This window comes from Lasioglossum baleicum, chromosome 10, assembly GCF_051020765.1.
Source record: "Lasioglossum baleicum chromosome 10, iyLasBale1, whole genome shotgun sequence".
Classification (NCBI taxonomy): domain Eukaryota; kingdom Metazoa; phylum Arthropoda; class Insecta; order Hymenoptera; family Halictidae; genus Lasioglossum; species Lasioglossum baleicum.
The window spans coordinates 4,059,563-4,087,233 of NC_134938.1; the positions used below are offsets into that span (position 1 = coordinate 4,059,563).

Sequence of the window (27,671 nt, forward strand, 5' to 3'; positions counted from 1 at the left end):
TAATTGCAGAGGACCCCCGGCGTGGCGTGGTCCGCGAGAGTACGGAGGCCGTTCATTTAATTCCAGGGGAAACGGCGAACCATTACCTAAGATAAACTGGCAAAGGCATGCACGTCTCAATTCCGGCGTGCATTAAAAATCGATATTCCAGTCGTGAACGGGAGCAGATTCTTCCCCGACAGTGTAAACATATCCTCGATACGTCTGTACACCAAAGAGACACGAAGACAGCCGCGTTCAGCGAGTCGTCGTCGTCAGAGGCGGTGGTGGTGGAGGAGGAGGAGGAGGAGGAGGAGGAGGAGGAGGAGGAGGAGGAAGAGGATGAGGAGGGAGAGTAGGAGGTGTAGGAGTAGTAGGAGGTGTAGGAGGATGGTTGGCAGTAGCGGTGTCCGGAGTGAGGAGGAGGAGGAGGAGGAGGAAGAGAAAGATTCTCTTTTGCCTATATCTGTTTTCCACTTTTTTTCATCCGTGTGGCAGGGGTACGGTTGTAGTCCTCTCCCTCGTTCCTCTCCCCCTTTTTTAGTGCCGCCCTCTTCCTCTGGTTCTCGTTCTTTTTCCTACTCTGCGCGTGGGGTGGTTTGTCCTGCTCGCGCGGTCTAGCTGTCCCTTTCTTTGCATCCGCTGCCTCAAAATGTGGCATTCAACAGGGCTTCCACGGTGCTTGCGGTGGTGCGGAATCCGCGCCGGTTTGCCGCGACGCGGGGTGCATCGGGGAAATGATGCGCAGATTGGCCGGATCATCTCAAAAACCACCACCCTCCGCTTCCAGCCCTCCTCCAACCCTACCCTCGTGGCAACCCCGTCGCTCGCGCGCGTCCCCTCTGTCGTTCTCTCGCTCGCGCTCGGCCTCGGCTACCCTGTCTCTGGCACGCTTTCCGTCTCCGTTCGCCGCGTGGAACCCGCGCTCTCGTCGTCGCCGACGGTCGCCAGGGATGGAATACAACCCCCACTTTCGGCACCGCCGCCGAACAACCACCCTGCCACCGGTCTCTCTCTCTCTGTGCCTACCACTGTGCCCGACGACGAGTGACTGAGTCCTCCGATTATTATCTCATTTGCTGGCACGAGCAGCACGCGACGCTGCCGCTGCCACTGCCGCCGCTCGCCAACAGGATCCCGTAGATCCCTCGCTCTCGATCACCCGACGAGCTGGACCACCCGGTCGTTGATACCTCTCGCCGCGTGTACAGGTGAGTAACCAACAGTTAGTTCCACCTTGATTTATTCCTCGTCCTCTATCGCAAAACCCTCTTCGCCCTATCTCAATCTTTCAACGGAAGGATCCGACCAAGCTCTCTCGGTAGCTTCTGGATCTTGTGAAGAATCTGGTGGGATCGGAACTAGTGTCGATTATCGTTGGCTCGAATCGGTTCGTAGTAATTGGAACTTGTTGTGAACCGAGTTGTTGCTCGGTTGCCCAGGGTTCTCGCCTGCACACGTGGATCCCTATTGTTTTGTAGTAGGTCGTGGCCGCTAGAAGAAGCGACGGGATTATGGTGATGTTTGGACGCATGCTTCCGGCTCGGTTCACCGGAACTGGCGATTCAATTGCGATTCAAACGGATCGCGACGGACGGCGAACAGCGAGCAAACGGAGGTTTTCAAGTGACGACACCAGTGGAGCCGAAAATTTCCAATTCGGATATTCTCAGGAACGTAAAGTGCCGCGAAGTTTCGAAAGTTGTTTCGCAAAAGGGAGATCCCCGTGTGGTTCGCGGAAATTAATCATGGAGGATTATATTAATTTAATGTTGGCCCGCGTGCGTTTGCACATGAATAATGTGCAACGACACTGATCCGGGCCCGCAGTAATTACGGCCGGAACATCAAAGTTCAATAACAATGTAAACAGAAAGAATCAAGTCGGACAGAGACGCGACCAATCCGAAATTAGCGGGCGACGCGGGGATGTGGCGAGTATCGCGTGTCCGATAATAATTCATCGTGCAATCCTAGATTGGTCTTGCCCGGCCCTTTATGCCGCGTGTTTTCGCCACGCGACAACACTGATTAGTGGGTCGTTTCGATGCGGCTCCGCTTTTCTTTAAACAAGTTTCCTGCTCGTCGATTTTATCTCGTTAATGTTAGTCCCGGTTGCTAAAATTCGGAAACCGCTTCATGTTTAACGCGGCTCGCTTCAACGACCACTCGTTGCTTTATTATTTTAAAAGGTGGAATTCCGAGCGACGAAAATCAAACGGAATTAAAAATTATTATTTTAACAATCGGCACACGACAATTCTTTTCATTTAGGTTGTTCATTGCAATACACGAATTGGGGCCACTGAGAAATCGATAATAATTGACGAGTACGTACGATATTTCCAAAGGAAATTTTGATTTACAGAAAAATCTGCGAGCAACTAACAATTCGAGTATTTTCCTTTGTGATATTCGTTTCTAAAGTTTCGAGCAACGCTCGGAATCGTTTCGATGTTGTAGTTAATGGATCGGAAGTTGCTCGGGCATAAAGAGGCGCTGTAATATTTACAAATCTATGCACGAATAATGCATATATAAATATCTATCCGCATCGTGGCAGCTAGACGATGTAATTATTTCGTAGCTAATTATTAACAAAGTAATTAGCGCGAAATCACCGAACAGAGTCAATCCCGCAACGATTGCATCGTGCACGTATCAGCTTCGCAAACTGAAACGCGTCCAGAATTATTTAAAACAAACAAATATCTTTCAACGAAATAGCTAAAAGCTTGGACCAGCACATGTAAAATATTCGGTTTCAGTGCTCCGTAACTGTTAAAGCGACTGATAACTTCAAATCCTCTTCAAATCAGAATTGATGAAAGGATTTAGGATATGGCAGATCTTAGAAGGAAAGTAGTACTCAGAAGAAATAGCTAAACTTGGACCAGCACATGTAAAATATTCGGTTTCAGTGCTCCGTAACTGTTAAAGCGACCGATAACTTCAAATCCTCTGTTGATATTTCCGGGAAGACACGATTAGAATTAATGAATGGATTTAGGATACGGCGGGTCTTAGAAGGAAAGTAGTACTTAGAAGAAATAGCTAAAAACTTGGACCAGCACATGTAAAATATTCAGTTTCTGTGCTCCGTAACCGTGAAAGCGACCGATAACTTCAAATCCTCTGTTGATGTCTTCGGGAAGACACGATCAGAATTAATGAAAGGATTTAGAATATTGCGGATCATCTCCTAAAACGAAATATGGCGAACATGGCGGATCTTAGAAGGAAAGTTGCCCGCGTCTATCGGAAGCGTTGCAATTTCTGCGCTCGCGAAGGCATTAAAATCACTCGGCTCCACCGCAAACTATCGTATAATGTTACCATACGTTTCTTCAAGTGGCAACGAAGACCGGCGCGCGCGTGTGCGTGTGTCGCACGCACCCCCGCCACCGCTTGTTTCGCATTTTTCGTTCGCTGCACTCTTTTACGGTCGCGGAGGAGGACCGTTCGAATTACGCGGAGAGTTCAACCGTAAAAAAAACCGGGTTCTGCTGCGACTGACATTTCTTTTTTCTCTCTATCTCTCTCATTCTATGTAAAACGAGATCGTTTTGCCTCGGGAGGAGTCTCCCTCGCAATAAAAATGTTTATGTGGACAGTAAAGGGATCGCCGCCGTTACTTGAAGGGAAAATGAGGACGTATGCCTCGCCGCGTAAAGGCGACCCGGCGGAATATACGCGGCGAGATCGTGAATTATACTCGGTTTTCAGTTTGCCGATCGCAGAACTTTCTTCTTATCGATTTTACTATTCATTTTCGTCCTTGAACATCTGTTTTTCTTTTCGAAGTAGCGTAACGCGGTGACAAACGACAGCCATAAGGGTAGATTATCGGCGCGCGTTCGAGGACGAATCGGTGCGAGCCGTCGCGTCGCAGCTCGATCGCTTCGTCGAGAAGGAACGTCGTCGTCGTCGTCGTCGTCGTCTCTGACGCAGTTTCAGTTTCACGAGGCGGGGGAGGGCCGGTTTACGATTCATAAGACAACTCGGTGGATTGAATTAAGCGAGCGGTGCGGCAGCTGCCAGTCCGTTCCTGGTCCGTCCGCGCACCCACTGCGAATCTGCATAATCCCGTTCACGTCGACGATTCTAATTGGCGGATTGTTTCAATCTCTGTCGCCGCGAATATTTGCATTGCTGCTCCTCTCGTTTCTGCCTGCCCGCCCCACCTCCCACCCTCCGTTTCTCCCCCACCCCGACAGTATTCCAGGTTTCCTCATTCTATTTTATCCGCACCTTCCACCCCTTTTTCGGCAAGACTACCCCCTGCCTGCACCCCGACGCACACTACTCTCCTCGAAGTCTTCGAGTGTTGGCTTCTTACTCGCAGAGCTCGTGAGTTTTATCCGTTTCCGCAGAGTTGCGAGAGATATAATCTCGCGTTCGCGATCTCAATAATTGTCAATTGGCAGTTATTAATTTATGTTTTTCATACCTTCCTCGTTAACCGGAACGTCTGTATGATGATGGACCGTTTCTGGATGAATTGGTACATCCTCCAAGCTGTTTCGACGTTCTCTGTGTTCTTCGCTCTATTACTGCGTCATCCATCAATCGTCTCTTTTAGCTTCTTAAATTGCTGCATCAGCTATTTGACACTCTCGGCTTTCCTTTCCGTCAGTTTTTCTTTAATCACTACAGTATTTGATCGATAATTGTCCTCAACACGGGTCTGTTCGGGGACAATTATCCGGTAGGAATATTATTCTTTGACTTTTGCCGAACGTAGAGAAGGACAGCGGGGCTCGAGAGGCGTCGGTCGCCGAGAAGTGTAAACATAATGCAAATTGATACCAAACACAATACAACTCGCGGATACGTGTAGAGACATTTCAACGAAAACATGATTTCATTAATTTCTTGTCACAAAAATCGATTTCTTGAAAAAACCAGAGGTCGTAGACAAATTTTGAGACCAGATTTGAAATCAGCGTGAAAAAATCTAAGGGAAATGATAAATAGCATGCTAAAAAAAAATTTTTCCCGCTCGCGGTAACGGAGAAACCACATATTCTTGAAATTGTGCAAGTTTAACGAATTTTCTCAAGGTTAAAAACCGTACGTATCGTAATCTCCCTATTTTTCCCATATTCTGCAATGTTTCAGCTTTAATTTTAAAAAAAATTCATTGCTCTACCTCATTTTTATCGAAAGTTCTTTGATTTTGAATCGAGTTAGGTCAAATTTACCCACTGTGCGCCGTTTTGACCACTGTGTCACCCTTCAGGGCGTTAAGACGTGACTGTAAAGGGGGCGGGACGGTGCCGAGAGTGTTTATTAGAATTTTAAAAAGACGCTTGGATTGAATATTATAGGGGTGGGTGGCGGAAATGTGTTACCGTTGACTTTTAGGAGGGTGCTCTCCACCGGGACGGGGAATAAATTGTTTCGTCGCGGCGGATGCCGAATGCTCGCGTCGGACTTTTTCGCGCGGCTTCTTTATCTTCCCGGTAATAGAATAAAGGAACCGACGCGATGGAGATTCTCAGTTTTTGCATAATTGACGTATTCTCGGCCGTGAGCGCGCACGCGCGCGACGTTGAATTATTTTACGCGGGGTAATGCGATTTAAATCTGAGGGAGCCGGGAAGATGTTTCCGCGACTAGTACGTGGGTAGAATGTAGATTCGCCGGTCTCTTTGTCGCTTTCTTATCGCGTGGCGTTTTGTTTTTCTTTCGGCCGTGCTGCGAGGTAGAAAGGTGAGAGAAAACGCGGGGCGAGTGCCATCAGCGATCCGGCGATCAATTTTCTAGAAACTCGAGAGATCTTCGCCCGGGACGCTGCGAGGCTCGGGCTTGGATTAAAACGGTGCATCGCCTGAATTTTATGAAGCGACGGGCTTTAAAATTTTCTGTTTGGGGAAAGAGTCCGCCGCGGTGTAAGCAGTGGAAACGCGTTGCTATTGTCTCGCGACAGAGCCATCACGGGGAGAGAGAAAAAAAATGTCGTTCCGTGTCCCTTGGGATTCCTCGGAAAGAGGTCCGCATATATCTGCTGCCTTTCTGGCCTTTTATATTCTTTTCTCGTTACGACGACGATTAAAAAGTCTGTCGAATATGCGACGGTGTCGCGTGTATTCCAGTCGACCATGAATCGCACCCCAAAAAGATAGAACATCTCACGTTTTGTCAAGATGTTCCAGTAAAAACCGGTAGGAATATTGGATCGGAATTGGGTTATTCGATGGCACGGTGAATATCTTAATACTAATGCTACCGACCAGCAAAAGTGACTGATGTGTATAGTCTTATAGAAATAACAAGATTACATTTATTTATATTTCGTGCGATTTTTACTGTAATATAGGGTATACTGGAGTCGAGAAATATATTCAATAAATTCCCATGAAGACGTCTTTACAATTTCAATAATTAACACATTACTGACCGGTGATTATTGCTTAATTTTGAAAAATCTATGTTTCATGGCTAAACACTTGTTAATGGAACCATCAATAGTAACAGCAATTTTAATAGTTTCATTTAAGATTGCAATGTAAAAGAAAATTTCTATGCTTTCTTTTGGTACAGCAAAATTATTGAAAATCTTATTAATAGGCTTCCGGTAGGTAAAGTGTTAAATAAAAAAATCTGAAATGGGTCATTTGACTCCTCGTGCTAGTTCTACCAAAACCAGTCAAAGTGACTGGTCTTTAAAAAATATGTAATAATATTATAGAATATTTGTATATTTATTGATTTATGACTATCTTACGAAAGGAATATGGGGCCGAATATGTCTTTGAAAATATTATGTAGTGGTAACCATCCAGCTTTAGATCCTCCTTTTATTTTTCCCAACTGGATCTTGTATACTTTCATTTTCGTCTTCGGAACTTGAAGGCACACAAACACGTCTTCTTTTACGTAAATTCAAAATATTCTTTAATTCAATTTCCATGGACTGCTGAACATTTTCTTTGTTTCTATAATCTAAAACCAGTCATTTTGACTGGTCTGGTAGTTCTAGTGTTAAACGCTACGAACTTGCGCCCCAGTCCGATATACGCAGGCAGTAGAAATGGTTGGCCATGATCAGACACGTCGGACTGCCGTTTGAGTAAACTTTACTCAATTAAGTAATGGAGAAAATTATTTTTTACCACTGCGCGCCTCACCAAAAAATCCGATAAAATTCATGAACAACACATATATCTATACACCCTTAAATAATTTTCGGGGGGAGGGCATGGAGAACGGATCTAAATAAAATACTACGTTCCGTCAGATTTTTTCTCATTTGATCGTCACGAAATTAACAAACGCATTTCACGCGTCGAATGTAAATTTAATATGTACATATAAATCTGTACGGATGGAAATTTTAAAACTGAACAGGATTTCAGTAAATTCATTGTTTGCAGGATTGGACAGCTTTTGTTTGAAATAAAAATAGCAAATTAAATGATAAATATTTAGTCCAAATAAAGGAACATATATCAGTTTATTTGAAAATCTCATTTTCGGATTGTTTCGACCAATTATTTGGTCGTTTTAAATAATTGCAAAAGACTATTCTCCAGAGTTTAAGAAGTTCCGTGAGGAAAATACCCAGAAATGCACTTGTATATTTCTAGTGAAGTTAATATCTAGAAAAAGTCAATAAATACTTCTAGTAAATTAGGAAGAAAATAGATTTCTATGTCGCTCCGGCTTGACACATTACCGACCGGTGATTATTGCATAATTTTGAAAAATCTATGGTACTTGACTAAATGCTTTTTAATGGACCCTTCAATAGTAACAGCAATCTTCATTGTGAACTAACAAGTCACCCTCAATAACGTCATCTAATAGTTATATTTAAGATTGCAATGTAAAAGAAAATTTCTATGCTTTCTTCTGGTACAGCAGAATTATTGAAAATCCTATTAATACAGTGGGTGTACAAAGTATTCGTACACCTTTTAAAAACTAATAACTTTTTTATAACTGTACCAAACGATCTGAATTTTTATAATCAATTAGAAGCATTGATATGCAGGAAAAATTTTCCAAAAATTATAATTTACAAGGTTACATTTGCAGAAATAAAAAAGGCAATTTTTAAAACATTTTTATTTGAGCCCTTAAAAGGTGTACGAATACTTCGTACACCCACTGTAGGCTTCCGGGTAGGTAAAGTGTTAATTTAGTTAAATTGAATTTGGATTGGTCCTGCAATAAACAAGATTAATCTGAGTACAAGGCTAGCGAAGTAGATTTGATGGTGAGGCGTGAAAGAAGTCGGAGGATATTCAGTGCTCGATGTTGACGACGCGGAGCGACGCGACGCGACAGAGAGGCGGTCAGAATTATGGACAGGACGCGGCTCGAGCACGGGCGACGAGCTCGTATTTATCACGAAGAGTAAAACTGACAGCAGTCCATTTCCTGTTCGTCCTGCCTGTCTGGCTGAACATAATATCTCCTGACGAAACAACGTGGACGCCGTTTGTTTGGGAAACAATGGACCGAAACAATACCCAATCCCTCCTCCGTCCGCGGACACGGATACAGACCACCATTCTGATTTCCACGCCCTGTTACTCTCTTTAGTCTTTCTATCGCGAGGAAATCTTTCCGAGACACCGTGGAATTCGGTTTCCGAAGAAAATACTTTCTCTCTCGCGAGAGAAACATCCTCGCACGTATTAACACACCTCCCCTTCCCGGTTATCTCAGCTTCCCGTCTCCGATACGTATCGAGTCTCTATCGACAGACATCGAGCAACAATCGACTCGATCCAAATTTAGATAAGATTCGATTAAAATTCGATTTATCTAAATCTACGGGGTGTACCCGTTAAATTATGTCACCATTTTTTAGGAATTACCGCAGTAGTACAGACAAAAAATGTTTTAGTTAGACGAAAGTTTGTCAGCGCTTAGAAAAAATGCTTTTTACGTGAAAAAGTAAATATACCAAAGAATATGCCAAACTAAAAACAAATGTTAGGGAATAAGAAAGAATGCAATAATTAGGATAGAAGCAGAGTAGGTCAGGGTAGGAATAATCGAGCGAGACAAAGAAATAAAGTGAGAAAAGGTATTGACCGAATGTGTGAAATAAGATAGACCTGTAAAGTTAGGTTAATGTAAACCAAGTCACATTTCTTTTTTGTTTTTTAGACAGGTTGGGACCTGTGGTTTTATCCTGGGCTTTTTTGGTTAGTAGTTTCCTAGGGCAGTGTTGCTCTCCACACGTTTGAGCGTATAGTAATTTTATGTTCAAGGTTAGATTTAGCTTCAGCTATTTTGATTGTTATGTAACAAGAAAATTTTCGAATAACTTGTTGCGGCTTTCGAGCTATATCATTAGCTTCATCTTGAGGGTCTTCATCTCTGAAATAAAGCAAATACATACAGACATACCTACTTGGTGAAAATCGGGCAGTTTTTCACGGGTCTGTATCGAGAGCGCGAAAGCACGGGATCCGAGACGATTCGAAGATATTACAAGTTCATTAATCACAGGGCGGTGTCGGATCTCGGGAACGTTCCCTCTAATTACTATTTGTCCTCGCTGCGATTGTTCATACAACCGCGGCGCGGCGCGAAGTTTAATTGAAATACCTACGAGCGTAGATTCTCATTAACGATTTCACAGGGATTCCTCGAGGATTTCTCGGAAGATATCCGAGCGAAACCGAACGTGCACTTGACAGAAATTAGTAATCCTTAATGGATGACGCGATGCAAGGCTGGTTTTACCCACCCCTCGCCATAGGCGGTGCTCCGGCTTCCTTCGTCTTAGACTTAACAGCGGCGGATATTCAATTAATTTCAGAAGACAATAGCAGCTCGCTTCCACTCCGCCGATTTGCACATAACTGCTCGATGTTTTGCGCCTGTTGGATTATTAGAGGGAGCCCCGACCACTATCCAAATTATTTACCGCGGTGAACCATCCGTCGCGTCGGTCTGCTTCGCAAGAATACATTAGCTCATCCCATAAGTTCGTGCCGACTTTTGTGTACAGATTTCATGCGTCGATTTATAAACTTTACGGCGATAAGGGACCAATTCGCTTAAGCGTAGCTGTTCGGGAACAGTCTAGAGAAGGTTTTCGTGGGTATAAGATCGTGAAATAGTGAACACAGTGATTCGTAGCAGTGAGAAATCATTTCTCAGAATTTCGGAAAGGAATTTCGGCAACAATCCCCACGAACAACATATGTGCTTTCATCTCGTACTTGTAGGAAGTGGTTTCAACGTTTCAAAGGCGGGAATTTTTGTTAAAAACACGAGGAACGTTCCGGTCGTCCTCCTCAGACGGACGAAGATAAAATTCGAGACCTTGTACAGAAATCGCGAAGTTTATCAATTGAAGAGATGTCAGATGTTCCGAAAATAAACGTAAATAGGTATGTTTACAAAATTAACATATGCAACCGCTTGGAAAACGGCACGAACTTATGGGATGAGCTAATACTTCGTTTCCGAAGACATCGTTTTGTGGTTCTTAACGTTTTCCACGGTCTGTACGAACGCGTACAGAAAGATCACTTCCCAAAATTCGCGAGAATGTTCCAAGTTTCTGCTAACACGCTCAACTTTCCCGTTTGTGCAGCCCATAGCCGGGACGCTCCGCCATGACGACAACCACGGGCGATCCATCGACTCTGAAGACGCCGGCGTCTTTGTCCGGCGGCGACCTAGTCTCGCGTCTGTTGGCAGCGACTCCTCCGTACCTGTACAACGTGCCGTTGACGCCTCACAGCTTCTTCTTCAGCGAGATGCTGCGCTCGTTCGTGCAAGCGAAAGCGGAGGCAACATCGGCGGGTACGCCGAGCAGCGCGCCTCGCCGCCGGAAGAGATCGTGGCGAGAAGCACGGGATCGGCCGTTGGAGCTGACCACGAAGGAAAGGCAACACCACCATCACCATCATCACCACCACCACCATCAACAGCACCAGCAGCAGCAGACGCAACAGCAGCAGCAGCAACAGCCGGAGAAGTACTTCCACGTTCAGCAGCCGCAACCGCAGCCGCAGCAACCGGAAGCAAGGTTGGAGAACAGGAGCAAGCCTACCGAGACGTACGACCCGGAGAGCAAGATGTCGGCGTTCGAACAGAAACCGAGCTTCGGCGGCGATATACTGAAACCGGTCGACGAGAACAGATCCGACTTCGGCAAACAGAACAAGAACTACTTCGACGAACGGCCCCGCCACTTCGAACAGACGCAGCCGCCGGAGAATATATTTCCCAGCGAGCTGCCGAAAGTCAAGCCGGAAGAGACGCACTCGGTTGACCGTAAGAACTGCAATTACGACAGTCGAAGCCCGTACGACGAACGCACGAAGAGCACGATCGCTGGTCAGGAGCTGCCGCTGCTGCCGGACCAGAAGAAGCTCGATTTCTCGAGGAACTTCCTGCCCGGTCTTCCCGGAAGGGGCTGCGACATGCTCCAAGGAGTAAAAGGGTTCGGTCTGCCCGGGAACGTGACGAATCCCGAGTTCCTCCCCAATCCGCTCTGGTACCCGCCGTACCCGATGCCGCAATCCTATCCTGGTATAGATCCCCTGCATTTTTTCATCGATCTCCGCGTGTCCGGCCATATCTGGGACCGGAAGCTGAGCGAGAGACAATTACCGTTCAAGGGCAAGCATTGCTCGGCGTTCAGCGTACCGCAATCCAAGGAGTACAGCGGTAACAGGCCGTTGAATCTAACGAGGGACGAAGCGAGTACGTCCAGGAACAGCGAGGAGAACTCCCACGGCACCAATTACATCCTCAGACATCTGACCAGGACGTATAGAAACATCGGCCAGGCGCAGAAAGTGTCCCGGAGCGAGTCGCCCACGGAAGAGAGCGACGACAGCCCCAAGGAAATTGATAACAGTGAGTGTCCGCGTTTTGTTCGTTCATGATGATCGGTCTTGTCGATTCTGCATGCTTCGCCGTTCGCGCCTGGTGCGCGCTGTGAAACGTCGCGTTGGTGTCTCGCGTAAAAAATGTCTGACGGTAAGCTAGTCGGCTGGAGGATGAAGGTAATTAATCGGTTTTGAAATTCATTAGACGACAGATTCCCGAAACCGGAAACGCCTGGCACGTCGTCGTCGAGCCAAGAAGAAGGGAGGAAGGATCTGCGAGCTCTGATCGGCCTCGAGCTGGTCGTCGACTACGTGAAAGAGCCGAAGGTGGATCCATCGAACGAGCAGACTTCGCAAGTAACCGAATAACTCGTGAAAATCGAACGATTCGCCTTCCGCGCTCCCTTCTGTATAAATAGATGTAGCCTCTCCGACTTCGCTCGGCCACCGTCGTTCACGGTAATATAGGAAGCTCTGAACTTTATCGAACGATCGTCGAAACGATCCGACCTACAATTCCCTACACCCCCTCTCCCCTTCTCTATAATATACCGCGTCGGCGAGCGATTATAGCGAAGCAAAAAGAATCTTTGCTCTAATCGAAGGGGTTCGGTCTTCTTTCTTCCTTCCTTCCGTTCCGGATTACATTGAAGTTAGAGAGGACACGTTATCGACGGTTTTCGTCAACGATATTTCATCGACGCTGATTCACTTAAGGAAAGGAGAAATTAATATTTAAAAAGAATATTTAAATATTTACGTAACCATAAGTAATTCTGTTTCTTGATATTAAATTTTATTTTACCGAACATTTGGTTAGGTTGTTTCTCGAATTTGCAACGGAACGTTATTACAGGACGTCTTTAACACGTCTTTGTACTATCTGAGTACAACTTTTGCATTTTTTATATTCAGGCGTGCCGCAAATATAATTTCAGATATTTTTAGTGTGCCGTCAACCAAAAAAGGTTGAGAAACAGTGATATAGATGATAGTAGTTGGAATCGGTGTCGGTGAAATAATATCGACGGAGAGTTTATCCAGGAAACTTTGTCTGTGATTCTACACCGATTTGCTCCGATCTAACAAAGGAAGCGTTCGATTCACATTTAAAATAGCACTTGACACATAACTTTTTGATATCACCCCCGTTCGAATATCGCACTTCCGAGATACCGATACGTTTCGTTCCATTCTAACTTGCTATCGTTCTTTCGAAAGACTTTTCTTATCGTTGCATTCGATCCTCGATTCGAAGAATTGCCTTTTAGCAAGCAGCTGGAGAATTTTAGCGGTCCTTGGGGACCAATGAAGCTCTCCGCACGAAATTCGACTATATGTGATATACTCTGTAAATATAGCAACGTTCTATTGTATCTATATGTACCGATAGAAAGTATTCAACGTGTATATTAAACGTAATAAAAATAATGCAAGCAACAAAGTTTCAGATTGGAATTTCTGTACAGGGACGAGAATTTCTGTGCCAGACATTACCACCTTGATTTACGTTATTATTATTAAACGTAGCGCGAGGAATATTTGGAATGTAAGTTTAGGGGTAAACTTTACTTTACCGGACTCCAGACGGTATTGCGACCGCGTCATATTGAAAACAAACGCCGTGGTAAAATGTCAAAGATAAAGGTTCAAATTATTAATAATTTATATCTTCTAAACGCATAGGCTTTTAAAAAAAATTTTTTAATATTGCAATGTCATCCAGCTCTGAGCTATGTTGAAAATTTCAAGTCTCTAGCTCATCGGGAAGTTAGTTTAAAATCAATTGCAAAATTTGTACCGAACAAACAGACAGACAGACAAGAAAGCGAGCTAATTAAAACGTGGTAATAAAATGCCACGAATATGTTGGTCAGAGTCCCATCAATAAATAATGAGAAATAAAGAAGTTTTGTTTTGAATTAGTTGTGTTTACACTTCTCGGCGACCGAGGCCTCTCGAGCTCCGCTGTCCCTTTCTACGTTCAGCAAAAGTAAAAAAGAAATAGTATCCCTGGCGGATAATTGTCCCTGGGCAGACACGTGTTGGGGACAATTATCGATAACGAGCTAATAAAAACGTGATAAAATACTGTATTTAGGTGGCCTCCTTCAGCGGAGACACCCTGGATCATTTTAAAGGGGAAACTTCAAGGAGTATAACCCCATATATTTTCCAAAATCAAATCACTCCGGCCCCTCATCGAGAAAAACGTAAAAAAAGAATTTGTTTAAATTTTTCGACATTATAAACTCGATTTTCGAGGTTGAAAAAATTATTTTGTGATAGCCCAATCCTTTCCGAATAAAACAAGAAAACAATGTAGCTAAATCGGACAAACAGTTCCCGAGATAAAAATTCGTAAGCGAGGCCCGTTTTCGCCGAAATGGGCAAAAATCGGAAACTTTGAAGGCCTGCCATTTCTAAAAAAAATTCGAAACCGGCAAAATGATGACTTAAACCCCCCCTAATTTCACATGGCCTACAACATATTTCATTTAGAACGAAAATCGACGATGGTGCCTGAAAAAAGTGATCGATTTGGCGTAGAATGACCCCCCTGTATTTTATTTTTTATTTATGTAATTTGGAAAAAAAGGGAAGGACTTATTTGCACACCTAATAATAATAGACTGTGGATTTCATGCATTTGTTTGGAACTGTTTTCGAGTCAGTGAAGAGAGGAAGAACTTTTTATTTGGCTTCTCTGTCTGACTGGTGAAAGTCCGTCGTTACGAAGGCACGGGGTTGAACGGCAAATATTTTCGTGTTTCCCGTGCACGGTCTCGAAATATGCGTTTGCGGTAGGGGAGGGAAGGGTGCACTCGACTCTGAAGAGGGTGAAAAACAGAACAGAAGACAAAACGGGGGCGAGGGCGGCCTCCTCACCTTTACTGAATGCGTCAGGCTCGTTATAATCGAGAGCCCCCTCGAAGGAGTGCGACGCGTATGCGAAAGGAGCCGTCGCATTCAGCAACGAATAACGGTCACGCTTCTCTTCGTCGTGTCGCGTCGGCCCGCCGACGTTATTTGACATTAATAAACTTCCGTGACGGGTCGTCCGTCGATCGGGATAACGTTACTCTGGTCGACGAGCGTGCGCCGCGACGCGGGAGCGGGCGCGGCATGCTGGCGCACAATTAGGGGAAGTTCTCTCGAATACGCGTACGCGGCGTAGAATGACAAGAGATACGCGGCTTTTAGGGACGGTGGTAAATCTGACGAGGGATATCGATCACCCCGACGACTGGCTCGCGAACGTCGAATCGAAAAGTTCGTGTTTGCGCGCAGTTAGATCGATGAAGCATGCTTCAAGCGGGAATCCGTCTGGTATCAATGACATCGTTCCGCCAGGGTAGACGCTGCGCCGTATCCGCCGACAGTCTCCAGTCGTACGACCGTTTTAGAGGCTCCGATAAAATTCAGTGTTCTATGGTGCTGGACAAAATAATCAGACGAAAGTAGTTTGGACTTATACCGAACTAGTTATACCCGCGACTTTGTCCACGTGCAATAACAAATCCAAAAATTATAAGCAGAAACGTGCCCAAAAGAGGGCGAAAAAGTCGTCTTTGGTTACTAATCACGTCACAACTTTTGAACGAATGGACTTTCTCGAATGCGGATCGCTCCTGAACCTTTCAGAAGAAACGCTACGCCGTATCCGCCGACAGTCTCCAGTCGTACGACCGTTTTAGAGGCTCCGATAAAATTCAGTGTTCTATGGTGCTGGACAAAATAATCAGACGAAAGTAGTTTGGACTTATTTATGTTTGGACTTGTACCGAACTAGTTATACCCGCGACTTTGTCCACGTGCAATAACAAATCCAAAAATTGTAAGCGGAAACGTGCCCAAAAGAGGGAGAAAAAGTCGTCTTTGGTCACTAATCACGTCACAACTTTTGAACGAATGGACTTGCTCGAATGCGGATCGCTCCCGAACCTTCCAGAATTCTTCTTTTAAATATCTTAGTAAGGTAAAACTAGTACATCGGTGGCCTTGAATCTTTTCAATACCTCCACTGTTTTAAATTGTTCGTACCCATTTTTGTCATGAATGCATAAAACGCGCAGTCTAATGATCAGTCAGTTAATCATACATCAACTCCGAATACACAACTCTGAGATAATTATTTTAAAATGACGCAAAATTTACACAAAAAATGTATGTCGTATATCGAGCAAAATTTGTCACGTCCAAACAGGACGTATTCCGAATTGGACGTACTCCAAAGTAGGCTTACACCGAGGTATCACTGTACAATAGTATAACAACCATTTATTGCAAGTGTAGTCGCTTAGTATTAATTACATTTGCGATGTAGACATGCTTGAACGAATCAATAATCGATGAAGTCAGTCAGCCAGATAGAGATGCACGCCAATAGTCAACGACGAACATCGCGAGGGGAGAACAGCGACAGTTTGCAAAGTACTCGTCAGAATAGCCCCATTCTGAACCACTTTCCGCTTTACGGTAGTTCTGGACATTTTTTCGAACCTCGACGACGACGTTCATGACTCTGAAAAAACACAACTTCCGTTTATATAGCCCGCCTTGGTTTACTAGCTTGTTAACGCCGGTTACCTCTCTCGGCATGCTTGATCCCACCGCTAGTTATATTACCGTTTCGGAGAGGTTGGTCAAGCGCTGTCGTGATTAGCGATAACGCGGAGTTCCAAGATTACTTCTCCCTTGTTGTTCCCATCGATTTTCACCGTTTTGCGGCTCTGTTCCGGGAGGACGATCGCATCGTCCCGACCAACAAATCTCTTAATAGGTGCCTCGACCAATTTGTATCGAACGTTCGGTGACTCCTCTTTGTTCACTTCGACGAACGGCTTTACCGGCGCGACCAGCGTGTACACCTAATTTCAACATTAACGCTACAATCATGCCACTGCGTTGCAATTAACATCGAGCCTCCGGCTAATATTTATTCGCCGGACGTTTCGCCATTAATCGGATTAACAGCGCCACTCTTCGTGCTCGTTTAATTAAACGGCTATCATCGTTGACGTGGGATTCGTTCGCGATTGTCAGAAGATAAATGCTTTTGATTTGGCGGAATATTTAATGTGTTCCTTTCTTTCCATACCGTTTTCCGATAATAATCATTTTCATAAAACAACGTATGCTAATCACGCTTTGCCAGTAGCGCGTTGTAACTAGTTGAGGTCTTCGGCAAAGTAGAATTTCGGGGCCCCGGGGAAAAACGTGGAATTTGGATCTTGGTTTGTGTTCGGGCCATATCCAACAAAGTTCAACTTTCTTTATGTTTCCAAATTACTGTTGGGTGGTTTTTATAGAGTTTTTTGCGCTGATTCCGAATCTGTCCTTAATTTTTCTCCTAGACGCACAGTTTTTGAGAAACATGGCTTTGAAGAAAAATCATTTTTCAACTTTAAACGAATATTGTGATGTTATTATAAAAGATATTGAATTGTTCTTCATAGCAAAAGATTCTGTAGACTTTCCCGAATACAGTGATATCCAATATTAATACATTATGATTGTTTAAACATGTTTACGGAGCGGCGAACGACCGTTCTAGTGATGAGCGCCACTGGTGACAACTCATGTCGGGCGAAGATATTTTGCTTTTTGGTTCGAAAAAAATGTCGACGATCCAAACTTGAAAGGGTGGTTTCTCAAGATAAAAGTCTGCTCTATCGCGTGGTATAGTTCGATTTTCTGCTGGACCCTTATTATTTGAGATAAATTGAAAAATATCCTCAAAAATTGGTGCAAAGAGGTGTCTCTCCGTCTTTAATGATTGTTCAAACATGTTTAAACAATCATAATGTATTAATATTGGATATCACTGTATTCGGGAAAGTCTACAGTATCTTTTGCTGTAAAGAACAATTCAATATCTTTTATAATAACATCAGAATATTTGTTTAAAGTTGAAAAATACGTTTTTTCTTTTGAAGTTATGTTTTTCAAAAACTGTGCGCCTATTAAAAACTCTATAAGAACCACCGAACAGTAATTGTGGAACTTTGGTGTTGGACAATGTTATTGCCAACAAGCGAAACAGCTTACCTTATTAGCGGACTGTGCGCTGTCATCGATTTCGTTCGGATCTCCAGCGGAGAAGCTGAGATCAAGATCCCGCGAAGATTGTTCATTCGGAATGGGATAAGTTAGGCCAGCGTATCGATTCGCTTCCGAATTCTGTAAGTAATAAACTCGTCCATTCACGGCGACCACGAAGATCGCGACAATCGCCAGAACTCCTTGGATTCTCTTCATTGTTTCAAGGAAATGCGGATCAAACGGAGAACCGTGCTCGACTGGGTGCGATGGCCAGGGACCAAAGAAAACGTCGACTTAAGACCTCTCCCGTTGCAGCTGCTGTAACACACGTTCATCCGTCTTAAGGAGATTATGGTTTCACGAAACGATTAACAATTCCAGTGTCGACTGTCCTCCAACAAATGCGACGAACTTGGTCAGTATTATATTTCAACGTAAAAATAGTAAGTACAATGGTCTTCGATACGACGAAACTGTTGAGAAGTCGCAGTACCACGAAGCTAAAGGGAAAGGAAAATCGTAGACGTATCTCTTTCTGTTTAAATATTTATGAAAACTGTAACTGTTATTTTTTTTGGTGGAAAATGAAGAATATTAGTTCAACACTTGACGTGTTCTTTTTTCTACATCCTGTATATAAGTATTCGATGGTAGAAGTAGAATAACATCTTCGATAATTTTCTATAGGGAAACATTTTTCAAATTAGACAAAAATTAAGTTTTCTTTTAGGAGAATATCATAGTAAAAGAGGTGGCAGGAAAATTTGGTACTATCTCCTTCGCTATCATATTCTCTAAATACAAAAGCCAATTTTCGAGGTTTTCGACTATTTTCGGCCGTCGGACTTATCGTTGAGTTGTACCACTGAATTTCATATACCTCCTTCGACATCATGTTCTCCTAATACAAACCCAACAATCCCCAAAAATTTTCGAAAACCTCGAAAATTGAACTTTGTATTAGGAGAACATGATAGAGAAGGAGGTGGCACAAAATTCAGTAGTACTACTCAACCACAAGTCAGACACCCGAAAATTGTAGAAAACCTCGAAAATTTACTTTTATTTATTAATTTTAATGTTCGCCCGTATGAATAGTCGTTTGTCGTACCACTGAATTTCGTATACCTCCTTCGACATCATGTTCTCCTAATACAAAGTTCAATTTTCGAGGTTTTCCAAAATTTTCGTCCGTCTGACTAGTCGTTGGGTTGTACTACTGAATTTCGTGCCACCTCCTTCGACATCATGTTCTCCTAATACACAATTCGATTTTAGAGGTTGTCGACAATTTTTGGATATTTTTTACCGTCTGACTTGTCGCCGAGTTGTACTACTGAATTTCGTGCTATGTACCTCCTTCGACATCATGTTCTCCTAATACAAAAGTCTTTTTCCTAGGATTTCGGAAATTTTTGGCCGCCTGGTTAGTCGTTGAGTTGTACTACTGAATTTTTGAAAATGTCGAAAGAGTTGAGTTGTGTATTAAGAAAACATGATAGCAAAGGAGGTTACATGAAAATTCAGTAGTAGAACTCGTAAGGGCGTACGTTTTGTGCGGTTCATCAGTAGTATAACTCTACGACAAGTCTGATGTTCAGGAATAATTGGTGTTTCAACAAATATATACGCAGATATATGCGTTTTTATTCGTTGTAGATTCATGCATAAAATGTTTGCATTGTACATGTACATAACTTATATTCTAAACAACACAAGAATGTCGACTGGCTGAGATAGACCGACAACGCTGTAAAATCTATAACTCTCGGACACACACCTTTTCCGTTGGTAAGTATTGATAGCAGCATCGATAGTTCTTCATTGCTCTCTTCGCTTCTTGTGGGCATCGGATACTTCTACACTATCCGGTGTTGCACTCCGAAATCCCGTGAAACACGTGGATTCTTCGGAATTATCGGAACAACGCTTATGAATGCCGGTATATAGAAACTAAACAGCAGTTCCCTAAGCCGGTGTCTTGCATTCACAGACACCAATATAGATTCCGATGTATTGTTCGCGTTCGAACCGGTTTCCGCATTAAAAGCAGAAAACACGGTTCCCGCTCATAAAGGGGTGAAAGCGGAACGAGCGGGTGCACGCGCATTATTGGAACGCGGCGAGAGATTAAAAACGACTTTTTCCAAAGGATCGGTTCCATTGACTGGGGTGCATTGCGGCAGGTCCTGAATAATGCATGAAATTTGTTCCCCGGAATCGAATCGCTTCTCGTCACCGCCGGCACGAGGACAAGAGAGCGGGCATAAATCTAAATAATTTCAACCCTCGAATTTTTATTATTCCTATGACTACGTCGGCCTCGCCGCTGAATATGCATGCGTCGCTTTCCGCACTTCGACCGAGTGTTTCACCTTTGTGTAACTACCCACCGCGGGAAACAGGGGCGGGAGGAGGGGTGCTGTGGTGAATTGATGCACCTTCCACGTTTTCCGCTCGACGCGTCTTTCACCTGCAACCGTAAAGACGGTTCGTTAGTCTTATCACGAAAAGCGATTTATAAAACGATCCCCGAAGCTCACCTTCCGTGCGCCATTGCATTGTTTACAAAAAACAGTACAACTTTTTCCTGGTCCATTTTTCCCTATTGCCTCCAATTAACTATTACACTGCGGATCTATATGCGAAATAAAAATGTTTTGCATCGATTGAGGCAAGCAGGAGTAACATAGAATTTGATTTCATCCCTTAACGACTTTGTTACGTTAAATTACATTCCATGCCAATTGTGGGAAAAATTCTGAAGCGCTTCGCGCTCGTATAAATCAGACGCGAAAGGGAAATGTAATATGAAAAATGTACAAAGAGTCAGTCATTACTTGGCCGGGGAATCTCAATAAATCACGGAAAGAATTAACGAGCAGCGAAGACGACACCAGGCCTTTCCTCGTTCCTCCCTAGCCGTCGCCGGTGAAATATAGCCGACAACTTTTCTCATACTTGAGAGTTTTCCTGAGAAGCATACTACAGCCATAAAGAAAGGGGAAACGGTGGGAGGAGTTACGAAGTTGGTAGGGGACGAAACCTATAATGTAACACTTGCGGGATGTGGAAGTGTGCAGTGTTTATACTCGAAGAATCATTTGACTATCTTCGTTTATCTTGAAATATCGTAGTCGTTCTGTTTTTCGACAAGATTACGATTATTGCTATCTTTATGGTTGCGTGGACATATACATATCTCGTATCTTAAACGAATATTATTTATTTCTTATCGTTTTATCAACACGACGCAGTTGGAAAAAGCATAAATAAATACATGACACATGCGTTTCTTAATCTTCTCAAGATTAAGTAAAGACAAACACCGCGTTGAATTTATAATTTTCTCTTCTTTCACGATACATATATTCCGATGAAATACTTGAGGCGAAGTAAAGAAACATTGTGTTGGATTTCTAATATTTTATTAATGTGTAATACTGCGCAAGGTTGATCCTTGAAACTCGTCTTCGAGGCCACGCTTCTTCCATAACAATTTCATTTCGTGTATACTGTTCCTAGATTAATTTACATTGTCTAATCGCCTTTTTTTACAGATTCTACGGGAATCTTCCGCCGACAACAGATACGGTGTAACAGGCACACACAGGATATTCAGTCCGTACACGCTGTTAAACTTTGCGTGCGTTCGATAGCAACAAAACAATATTAAATGCCATTACACTGTTAACAAACTCCACGAAGTCAAGTAACATTACGTCACGGTAAACTAGGTAAACAAGTACTTGAAAAAAATTATCTAAATGTGTGTGTATAAACAATGATTAGACATCTTTCTACAACTCGTATAATCTCCGCAATTCGGTCAATTCGACCGCGGACATGTCTCGGACACGTTCCGCTCAGGATAATTTAAGAAAGAAAGATATAGTAATTACAGAGACGGTCGAATACAACAAGATGACTGATGCGTATCATTTCTACGAGTATTTGGCAGTTTATTTTTCATAAACTTCGTATTATTTTACTTCGCCGCTAGAACCTTTTTGCAGATCTCGTTGGTGTATTCGCTGCACTTCGCTGTTCCTCCGAGATCGCCAGTCAAGAATTTGCCTTCTTTGATAGCGTCGTAAGCAGCGTTTTCAATGATGCTCGCGTGCTTGTTCAAGCCCATATGTTTCAGCATCATCACAGCGGAGAGCAACAACGCGGTAGGATTTGCTTTGTCCTGGCCTGCGATGTCAGGAGCAGTTCCGTGCACCTGTTTTACAAATCAGAATATTCATTCCGATATCGTGGCATCCAATCAAAAATTATTACCAATTTCAGGTACGTACAGATTCGAACAGAGCACCGTTCAAGCCAATATTTCCACTCGGCGTGAGACCGAGTCCTCCTACGAGACCGGCGCACATATCGGATAGAATGTCACCGTACAAGTTTGGCATGACAAGCACATCGTATTGGCCGGGATCTTGGACCATATTTAAACAAACTGTGTCCAAGTATCTTTCTTCGAACTTAATGGAAGGGAATTTCTGAGCAGCTTCTCGACAGCATCTTAAGAACAAGCCGTCCGACATTCTCATAATGTTAGCTTTATGTACAGCGGTCACCTGTGGAAACCAGTGAATGTTTCTTTAATAATACATTCATTTTGTAGCAAGAATAACAGTGTCGATGTTACCTTTTTCCTATTATTATCCTGAGCATATTGGAAAGCAAATTCTGCTACTCTACTAGAAGCTTCCTCTGTAATCAGCTTAATAGACTGTACAACTCCTTCCACGATTTCATGTTCGATACCAGAGTACTCTCCTTCTGTATTTTCTCTGATTGTAACAACGTCAACGTTGTCGTACAATGTTTTATAACCTTCTAGGGAACGGCATGGTCGAACATTGGCGTACAAGTTGAATTCTCTGAAGAAAAAGAAAGAATAAGGAAGCATTACTAATCGAGCGAAAGCCAGGCAAATTGTTTACTATCTTAAAGCTGGTAGTAATACGGTTGAATTGAGATAATTCAAACAACATCTGTTTGCAGAGACACTGATGATTATGTAACTCAAACAATTCAAGGCATATACATATGTATATATAGAGAGAACAAAAGTCAACATTATACTCGATAGCATACTCGTGTAGATGCGATAGGTAAAGCAGATTGGTCTTAATTATAGAAAAGTTAAGGCTGGCTTACTTCCTCAGAGCAAGGTTCAAAGATCTGTGTCCCTTTCCGATCGGTGTCATCAAAGGACCTTTCAAACCAATTTTATTCCTATTGACCGAGTCAATGGCAGCTTGTGGAATACCAAATTTGCCATCTGGACCTTTTACCGGCGTTACGTCCACAGATTCCCATTCTATTGGCACCTGGTATATAACACAACTTCGTAAATACCGACATACATAAATAAAGATATTCTCGATTAAACATATCAAAGATTAAATCTACTAAGAACATCTGAAAAAAGCAAGACATACAGATACTAACTACTAAATGGCGAGGGTTGAGTAATAGTGTTATGCAATACGAAACTCATGATTGCTACAAAGTGCTACATTATACTTTGTCGTTACTAAAACAATTGTTGATATGTACGCAATTCTCTGTACGTAGAAACGACAGCGAACAATAACATGCAATCGGTTAAAAGGTATGCGACACACGGACATGTCGCTCGTTTATAGCGTACGAAAAAAAAAAATAGAAATTAGAAAACATACCTTAGCTACAATAAGAGCAGACTGAATTAGCCTAAAATTGGTTCAACCTGTATAAGAGTAAGATTAAAATAAACTGTTTAAGGTTAGTAGTAGGACAAGTAGGGTCACCTTGTAAGGTTCAGACGATAAGTAATTTCTAAATGACAGAGCACAAACACTACAAGCATGATTACTACTGTGCAAAAATGTAGCGGAGAATAAATAAAGTATCACAACGAACGTATCTATAGAAATCGTACAGGTAATTCACATATAAATCAAAATCTCGTGCAAGGACAACGACTTTTAGAATGATAACTTTATACAAGAAGAACTGATTGTACCTTGGCAGCATCGAAAATCTTTTGGACAGCGGCGGAGATTTCCGGTCCGATACCATCTCCAGGGATCAGGGTACATTTGTGCACTTTACTGCTGTAAAACCGGGCACCGCCGATTTTCGGAACCTGTTAACGAAATATCCATACAATTCGCAATGGCCAAAAGCTGCATGGCGTAAGTGACATTTTATTTCATGAAATAGAATGATAAGGACACGACAATGCATAGATATTGTCAAATCAAACGAGAAAAACGGACGATAGGTATAAGAATAGAAGCACGTCAAGATATATTGCATTCAAGAAGACGAATATATAAAACTCCTTTGTGAATTCTAACCTTTCATTTGGGAACGGAGCAGGTTTACGTGAGGGATACTGTTACTCTTGCAATGATTTTTTGATCAGTACGTTACTTACTGCGGTTCGTATCCACTGAGCTGCCATTGTTTTAAAGAATTTCTCAAGAAAAAAATGAACCTCCACCTCCACCACCTAAAGTTACGTACGTCAGAGTAATACCAAAAACCGAGGTGAGAAAAACGGTCTTCGATCGTGATTGGCTCCCGTGGCACAATGTCTTCTGCTATTCAGAAACCGGAAGGTGGCGAACGCATGTGTATAGAACGGCAAATCTATATTTTTCACGATATTTTTGTCGACGCAATCAAAATGAAAAATAAAAATATAATTTTATGTTGATCATCGATGCCTGTTTTGTCGCATTTCCCCGAGCACTTCGAACAAATTGAGTCATGTGCGGAGAAATATGTCAAAGGTTATATAAACATTTTTGAAACATTTGAAAGGAGATTCGGCGTGCCGTTTGTACGCGAATCATCGTATTACCCAAATTTTTATTGGTCACAACTAGAGCCTCTTAGTTTGTCCAAAATTAACATCCGTATGCGTTCTCGTAAATTAATTTCTATTCGTAAATCAAATTTTACGAACATTTGGTCAGGGAATTCGACAAAAGTATGTAGTAAAGTTTAATTTAGAAGTATGCAATATTTCTCTAATTTGAATATCTACCGTTACGAAATTGTTATTATTAGAAAGTCGATTATATAATAATTTGGGGTACAGAATATTTTCCTTGAAATATATTAACTTTATTCAAAAGGTGATACATATGCAAATAAACATTTTACAAACAGTTATATAGACATAAAAATTATTATATACGTTGTTCCCTCCGTGAATAAATAAATGCTGAACACTAAGCACTATATATAAGTATCACAATTAAATGCACTCACTTTTATAGATTTTCACTAACACTATAACATTTTATTAGAAAAATAGTTCGTATTTCAGGCTACCCAATTCAGTTAATTTGTAATGTACACACTGTGGAAGTAAAAAGAAACAATGAAAATGATTTATTTTCATTTTATATTTAATCCTGGATCACACCCACACGACTTACCACAGAAAAACATTGCAGTCGGTCGAGATAGATTTCCTGGAAGAACAACATATGCATATAAAAATCCGTTTTTGAAATTTTCAAACTTACCTCATCTTCCGATCAAATGATAGCCGCTATTTAAATGATTAGTTATATATCGAAGACATATGATCGTAAAAGATTTGTTGATTAAGAAGAACAAGACATAAAAACTCTTTAATTTTTTGGAGTATAATATATGCTCCCGATCATGCTTTACTGAAAAATTAAATTTCCACCAGAGCCAATTGTCGATGTGCGAAACATGCGAAGTTTGTAAGAGTTTCTTTCACTTGTTTCTCGTTAACAAAAGTGCACATAGTTTCTTTTAGGTCTGTACGACTTAAACAAATGAGAATATGTGAGAGTTAGGCCACTCTGTGCGATGTAACTCGAAACCAACAAAACTTTCACGTGTACCCATTATTTAAGGCAGTTCGGGTATAATTGAAATTGAATCCTTTAACTATATCTTCCATCGTTGCCCCTTTAACAACCAACATTTGGACACACCACCGTAGATATAAATTTGAATAACACCAACGATAAGATTGTCTGCTGTCCCTATCTTGAGATAATCGTCGGAATAGGTAAATTCTTCCACTAGCTAACATTTTTGGAATAACAAAATTACGAACGTGAGATTCGGTTACGATTGGAAATAGTACGTAAATTCATTTGCACAGGATCTCATGCGTTATCAAATAAGACCCTACATCCGACATCGACGATAGTATATTAAGAAAAAAAAGATACAACATCCCCCGAAATGTTAGGATACAAATTTAGCAACCACACAGGCGGAGATCGACGATGGTTAATTCATATGGTTGAATACGCATTAATTGTTTCATCGACGACTGCAGCAAAGACTAGATTTAAAAAAAGCATTGGCCACCACTTACCATAAAAGTTATAAAATTGCCACAGAGGGGGTTCGTTTCTTAATGGTATATCAATTCACTTCGAACATACAGAATTCCACAATTCTTTATAGACCAGACAGAGGTATCGATAAATATGACAAATACACTCTGAATACTACAATAAATAAGACTCAACCACAATGTTAAAGGACGAAATGCCACATCTTAAAGGACCAGCCAATCTTAACTTCCCCGAAACCTGTTAATCCACTATTTCCATCCACAGTTAACAAAACTCTGAGTTAAGAATCTTCAGAGAAAGAGATCCAAAGGTATTCTTCGAACGATGACGTTCCAGCACAACAGGAACAGATCTTTGATAAACAGATTTCAAGCAAATCATTCGTTCTTGAAAAGACTTTCGGTACCGAGGAAACAGGAAACCACAATCGGTTGAAAAGTTTCTCACCTGCGATATAAAGCAAATATTCACCTTAGGAATCGTGGAACTTCGATGTCTCAAAAGTAAACAGGGATATCTACATCTAGAGATGGAATGGTAAATCTTTAAGCAGAGATTTCTGTTGAAAGTGCAATGCATTTGGAACTTTGATTCTGCGTAAACATGATTGCAGACCGTTTCAAGTTGCCAAAATGATGCATCTCTCTCTCTCCCTCTCCTTGCCAATGCATATCCACAGCACTTGACCTGCTTAAAGTATTAAAGAATCACAACAACACAGAAATAAAACACAACGACCAGCATGTATTTTTTTTTTGTAGTCAAAACGGATTTGGATTTTATTCAATCACTGTCATGATGTTGTGGTTATACAAGAGTGTTATACAATTCGCAGAATGTTCCTCGAAATCTACAATGGCGAGAGGAAATATGTTTACCAAAAAATGGGAATTTATAAAATTGGCTGAACAACCTCTTTTGTCTTATGTGCATCCTCTTTCGACGGTGAAAGAATATTAAAAATTTTCTTTGTCTTCTTATCGTCCTCTGCGATCAGAGAATCACCGATTCTTTGGTAAACATATTCTAATGCACAATATGTAAGACGATTCTGCCAAATTTAAGAATGTATAAGGTCATCGAATCTGTTGGTTCGTCGAAGTCTCGAAGCGAGTGAACTATAAAGAAGGGACCTTTCCTAATGACAACTAAAATTTGTATGCTCTACTTGAATCTCCAAGGTACTAAGAACGATGTGGCGCGACGAATAAAAGGAACCGACCGCAGAACTACACAAATGGAAACAATACACAGTCCCCTGGTTGAGCCTTCGTGTACCTTGTTATGTGTTAGATACAAGAATAGAGTGCGACCGATACCACTGAAAAATCGACATACGTCTACGATCTGCGTAGGATTGTGCATGAAAATATCTATCATACATAGATAAACTTTTAAACTCGTTAAGCCCGTAACAGCTATATCGCGTTTAGTATTTATGCTTGAAAGATTAATCTGTCTAACCTGGATCGATCGACCA

General features: G+C 42.2%; 3 protein-coding genes across 5 annotated transcripts; 1 reads left to right on the forward strand and 2 right to left on the reverse strand.

The window, feature by feature from the left end:
• Positions 1 to 402: 402 nt before the first annotated feature.
• On the forward strand, positions 403 to 27,429 carry LOC143212822 (uncharacterized). Of its 2 annotated transcripts, XM_076432033.1 has the most exons (4): positions 1,198 to 1,369; positions 1,461 to 10,340; positions 10,547 to 11,820; positions 11,998 to 27,429. In XM_076432033.1, exons 3-4 carry the CDS (start codon positions 10,569 to 10,571, stop codon positions 12,159 to 12,161), a joined length of 1,416 nt encoding a protein of 471 aa, XP_076288148.1. In that variant the 5' UTR covers positions 1,198 to 1,369; positions 1,461 to 10,340; positions 10,547 to 10,568; the 3' UTR covers positions 12,162 to 27,429. The 2 variants fall into 2 exon arrangements, with proteins under 2 accessions (XP_076288147.1, XP_076288148.1); XM_076432032.1 differs by lacking the exons at positions 1,198 to 1,369; positions 1,461 to 10,340 and adding an exon at positions 403 to 1,190.
• LOC143212825 (uncharacterized) lies at positions 12,787 to 18,397 on the reverse strand. Of its 2 annotated transcripts, none has more exons than XR_013009790.1 (3): positions 17,844 to 18,397; positions 16,383 to 16,663; positions 12,787 to 16,317 (listed from the first exon to the last, which is right to left on the reverse strand). XR_013009790.1 is itself a non-coding variant. In XM_076432035.1 (3 exons), exons 1-2 carry the CDS (start codon positions 18,051 to 18,053, stop codon positions 16,439 to 16,441), a joined length of 435 nt encoding a protein of 144 aa, XP_076288150.1. In that variant the 5' UTR covers positions 18,054 to 18,387; the 3' UTR covers positions 12,787 to 16,317; positions 16,422 to 16,438. The 2 variants fall into 2 exon arrangements, 1 of the variants encoding a protein (XP_076288150.1); XM_076432035.1 differs by having other exon boundaries at positions 16,422 to 16,663; positions 17,844 to 18,387.
• Idh3a (isocitrate dehydrogenase [NAD] subunit alpha, mitochondrial) lies at positions 21,528 to 24,591 on the reverse strand. Its single transcript, XM_076432034.1, has 6 exons — positions 24,271 to 24,591; positions 23,854 to 23,976; positions 23,004 to 23,176; positions 22,489 to 22,723; positions 22,139 to 22,417; positions 21,528 to 22,062 (listed from the first exon to the last, which is right to left on the reverse strand). Exons 1-6 carry the CDS (start codon positions 24,295 to 24,297, stop codon positions 21,826 to 21,828), a joined length of 1,074 nt encoding a protein of 357 aa, XP_076288149.1. The 5' UTR covers positions 24,298 to 24,591; the 3' UTR covers positions 21,528 to 21,825.
• Positions 27,430 to 27,671: the final 242 nt, after the last annotated feature.

What these genes read in the sequence shown, in the direction of transcription:
- LOC143212825 (XM_076432035.1), bottom strand. Translation starts at nt 18,053, where the DNA reads ATGAAGAGAATCCAAGGAGTTCTGGCGATTGTCGCGATCTTCGTGGTC. An exon ending in GCGCACAGTCCGCTAATAAG is followed by an intron (nt 16,664 to 17,843) that starts GTAAGCTGTTTC and finishes TGTTGAAATTAG; the next exon opens with GTGTACACGCTGGTCGCGCC.
- LOC143212822 (XM_076432032.1), top strand. Translation starts at nt 10,569, where the DNA reads ATGACGACAACCACGGGCGATCCATCGACTCTGAAGACGCCGGCGTCT. An exon ending in CCCCAAGGAAATTGATAACA is followed by an intron (nt 11,821 to 11,997) that starts GTGAGTGTCCGC and finishes GAAATTCATTAG; the next exon opens with ACGACAGATTCCCGAAACCG.
- Idh3a (XM_076432034.1), bottom strand. Translation starts at nt 24,297, where the DNA reads ATGGCAGCTCAGTGGATACGAACCGCA. An exon ending in CTCAGTGGATACGAACCGCA is followed by an intron (nt 23,977 to 24,270) that starts GTAAGTAACGTA and finishes TTTCGTTAACAG; the next exon opens with GTTCCGAAAATCGGCGGTGC. An exon ending in AGGATAATAATAGGAAAAAG is followed by an intron (nt 22,418 to 22,488) that starts GTAACATCGACA and finishes TGGTTTCCACAG; the next exon opens with GTGACCGCTGTACATAAAGC.